This window comes from Buceros rhinoceros, unplaced genomic scaffold (assembly GCF_000710305.1).
Source record: "Buceros rhinoceros silvestris isolate BGI_N320 unplaced genomic scaffold, ASM71030v1 scaffold17169, whole genome shotgun sequence".
In the NCBI taxonomy this organism is placed as follows: domain Eukaryota; kingdom Metazoa; phylum Chordata; class Aves; order Bucerotiformes; family Bucerotidae; genus Buceros; species Buceros rhinoceros.
Genome location: NW_010433454.1, coordinates 10,212 through 13,756, shown reverse-complemented (window position 1 = coordinate 13,756; position 3,545 = coordinate 10,212). Strand labels below are relative to the sequence as shown.

Genomic DNA, 3,545 nt, shown 5'->3' with positions numbered 1-3,545 from the left:
GACTCTTGCCCAAGCCAGAGAGACTCGGTGCACAGTGGGAATCAGACAGCTGAGTGCTTGCAGGGAGCTGTGTCTGGGGCAGCTGCACAGCACGCAAGGCTGGTGCAGCAGCAGGAGGAGTGGTCTGAGCTGCAGGGGGGTCGGACACCTTGGAAGAGCCAACTGAACACACAGGTGCTGCAGGAGAAATGCTGGACAAGGTGCATGCAGGACTTGCTGAGGTCCCCACTAAAAGAACTGTGGAATGCTCGGCTGTCTTCCCCAGCGGTGCTCCGACTGCTAACTGGGCACTTGGTGCTTTTGTCTCTGCACCGCTGGGCTGAGGCGTGTTTCCTCCAGGAGGTACAGGAGGCACTCCCAAGCCAGAGACACTGCCACTGGCGGTCACGGTGGTCTGACACTGTCTTGTCACAGCAGGAGCCGGTATTCCCTGGGGAACGCCCACCACAGTTTGTACAGCAGCGGGGAGCAAAGCCTGCGGCGTCACAACCCACGTGAAAGGCAGCACGCTGTTGGGAATCAAATGCGAACCAGCCTGTGGGGTGACGAGAGCAGGCAACAGATTGACTGGCCTCTGTTGTGGCCCATTACTGTTCAGGTCACAGGTAACTGGTGCAGAAAGTGACAATTTGTTGGTGCCAGACTCGATGCCAACAGGCACCACTGTAATCTGGTGTGGCACAAAAGCTTGGTTTTGCAACACTACTGAAGCTGAGCTACCAGCGAGGACCTGACCATTGCACCCTGCCTGGTTTGGGGCCTTCTCTGCTGCAGCTGGATTCACACCTGGAAAACCCCCTCCTTCAGAGCTCCTTTCCAAAGCCGGCTCCTTCGGTTCCTTACTGGACTGTAGTGCTGTCCCTTGCGAGGAACCAGGGCTTTCTCTGCTTTCTGGCACTGATGAGGAATGGTTTTCAAGAACACCAGCGGTAGAAGTTGAACCTGCAACAGAAGTAAATGGTGGCCCAGGAGCTGCTGCACACTGTCCTTGGCTATTGGTACAACCAATTGCTGCAGGTTTGCTCCCTGCTTGTGCAGGAGGAATGATTTGCTGTGGTGGGTGCTGGATTATCAGAGGCCCTGACACCAGCAACTGCGGGGCAACAAATACCGTCCTCTCCATAGCTTTCTTAGCCTGGGATTCTCTTAGCCGCTTCTCTCTCAGTAATTCTGAGACAGTTTTAGGCTTCTGCCTTTGCCCTTGGGCTGGAAGAGCTCCCTGCATGGCAGGAGCACTGCTCTCGACGACAGCAGTGGAATTCTCCCTGCCTTTTAAGGCAACAGGTGTCCTGCCAGCATTCCTCGGTATGCCCCTGCGGGAGTTCCTCTGAGCACAAGGCTGTGATGAGCCATCTATAGAGGAGGGGAAATAAAATAAATTTAAAAATAAATTAAGAAGATTAAGCAGTATTTTCGAAAGTCATTGCTTAGCTATTAAGCATCAAGTACCCTGCACAGGAAGCAGCAAAATTCCTGTTTGCGAGAGTTCCTACAACGCTACAGTCTTGACTTAATCAAGCCCCATCCTGACACCCTTCAGATCACTGTGACGCCTCGAGCTTACTGCTGGCTCGGTAAGGATGGCATTTCCCCCAGAAATCACAGACAGGTTAGGAATGCACCTTGCCACCGCACACAGACATTGTACACCGGCCAGGATGACAGCAGCAGACTGGGGTTTTGGGTGGTGTCAGCATGTTCAGGACAGCCAGCACCTCACTGGAGAAAAGCATAACAGCGACAGTCTACAGAACTGGTGGCCCAGTGCCACTGGTCCCCCAGCCCTTCAGTACTTTTTCCAGTCCTTACCAAAGGGTAACATATTTAGCCAGTAACTGAAAGATCCAAGAGCTAGCAAAAATGAGCATGACAGTGTAGTTTTGTTCCAAAAGTTCTCCTTCAGTTAAACTGGTCATTAATGTAACGGTGATGAATTAACTGAAAGTTCTTGCACATCATAAAAATAAATGTCCTGGTAGGTACCTGAAGAAGTCTCCATATTTTGGGAAGCCTGCCAAAAAAATTATATTAAATTATACTTCTGAGATATCTCAAGATCATTAAAACAGCACAGATGTGAATCAAACCCACATCTGCCAGCATCCAATACAGGTGGCCACACAGCCAGTGGTTTATTACGGTTCTGAACCCCAACAAACCGGTAACACATGCTCAAAGAGCACTAGGGGCCACACAGTTACAAACAAATCTCTGCCTTAGTCAAAACTTCAGCGGGAAAAGCTCAGAAACAAAGCACAGACAGTACCTGCTGAGGCCTTTGTGCATTAGCCCGCAGCAGCTCAGCCTGCCTCAGCCTTCTCTCGCGGATCGTCTTCATGCAGCCATTGGTATCGATCTGGAAGAGCTGCAAGATGAGAGCTTCATTAAAATTTGATTGAGGACAAAACTGTTCTGGTAGAGACAACACAAGATGGACGGGAGAGGCTTCACATGCAAGACTCTGGTCCCAGATTCCCAGTGATTCCAGAAGAAGTCCTGATGCTATTAGATTTTGGAGGCAGGATTTCTTTAAAAAACATCGCATGCAAGCCATGAGGGCAGATTAATCCAGTAAGTGGGTAACTTCTTTAATAAACAAAGATAAACCATTTATTTAAGCATCAAATACAGAAATAAAGATTATCACTGTGTGAAAGCAGAGAATGCTACTAAGTACAACGTACCTGAATGAAAAGCGTGAACAGGGGAGTGCTCGCCAGACTGACCGACTTGATCTTCTCTTGAATAGAATCAGCTAGAAAAAAGCCAGACATCGAGGTCAGCTAGCATTCACTTTGGACATGCCAGAAGCAGGGGCAGGGAGAGCCCTGGCCCTGCAGGGTCACCAATACCTTTTGTCTGGTGAAATGCCATCCTCCCAGTCTGCAAGGTGCAAGGCAGCAGCACGTTGCCCACCCAAGGGGTCACTGCCATGAGCAGCTTCCTGTCCAGGTTCATCCTCCTCCACCGCTCTCTCTCCTGACGATAAGCTTTCTCTGTCATGTTCGGCAGCCCCTGAAGCTGCTGGCCACCAGATGTACTGCCTCCAGATGATTTTGTTAAAAGGGTGGGAGGTTTCAGTACCTTCGATTGCTGTGCATGAACAAATACACAGTTAGAATTCCAACTGTTCTACTATACTGTTCCAAAGTTCTACTATAATTAGTTCCAGGACAAACTATTCATGGGGCAGTTATGAAAAGAAATTACGAGCTTTTCCTCTTGGGGCTACTTGCCCTGTAGGTATGTGATTCTATCAAAACCCATTTCCCACTAAACACAGCCGTGCAGAGTTCACACTGCAGAGCAGACAAGGCAGAAGAGGCACTTACGAGTTTCCTCTGAAAGTAGGTGTTATGTCTTAACGCTCTTCTCACATCCTCCAGGGTAACCCGCAGCACTTGCTTTCCACTCCTGGAAGCCTTCACACAAAAGCACGCAAGACAAGATGAAAGGGGAAGTATCACACAGGAAACTACTGCACTGACTACACAAGGACAGTACGGAAGTTTTCATCATTACTGCTGTTGGAAGTATCTTAATCA

The 3,545-nt window shown here is 49.4% G+C and overlaps 1 protein-coding gene across 1 annotated transcript in view; it reads right to left on the bottom strand.

Annotated features, from left to right (window-relative positions):
• Positions 1-3,545, bottom strand: part of SNAPC4 (small nuclear RNA activating complex, polypeptide 4, 190kDa) — a gene marked incomplete at its 5' end in the record, with an annotated part of 15,656 nt that overhangs the window by 2,558 nt on the left and 9,553 nt on the right. Inside the window, 6 exons of the mRNA XM_010144114.1 lie at positions 5-1,353; positions 1,984-2,011; positions 2,267-2,365; positions 2,685-2,755; positions 2,853-3,093; positions 3,333-3,422. Coding sequence (XP_010142416.1) covers positions 5-1,353; positions 1,984-2,011; positions 2,267-2,365; positions 2,685-2,755; positions 2,853-3,093; positions 3,333-3,422 — 1,878 coding nt within the window. The remainder of the gene's footprint in view (positions 1-4; positions 1,354-1,983; positions 2,012-2,266; positions 2,366-2,684; positions 2,756-2,852; positions 3,094-3,332; positions 3,423-3,545) is intronic.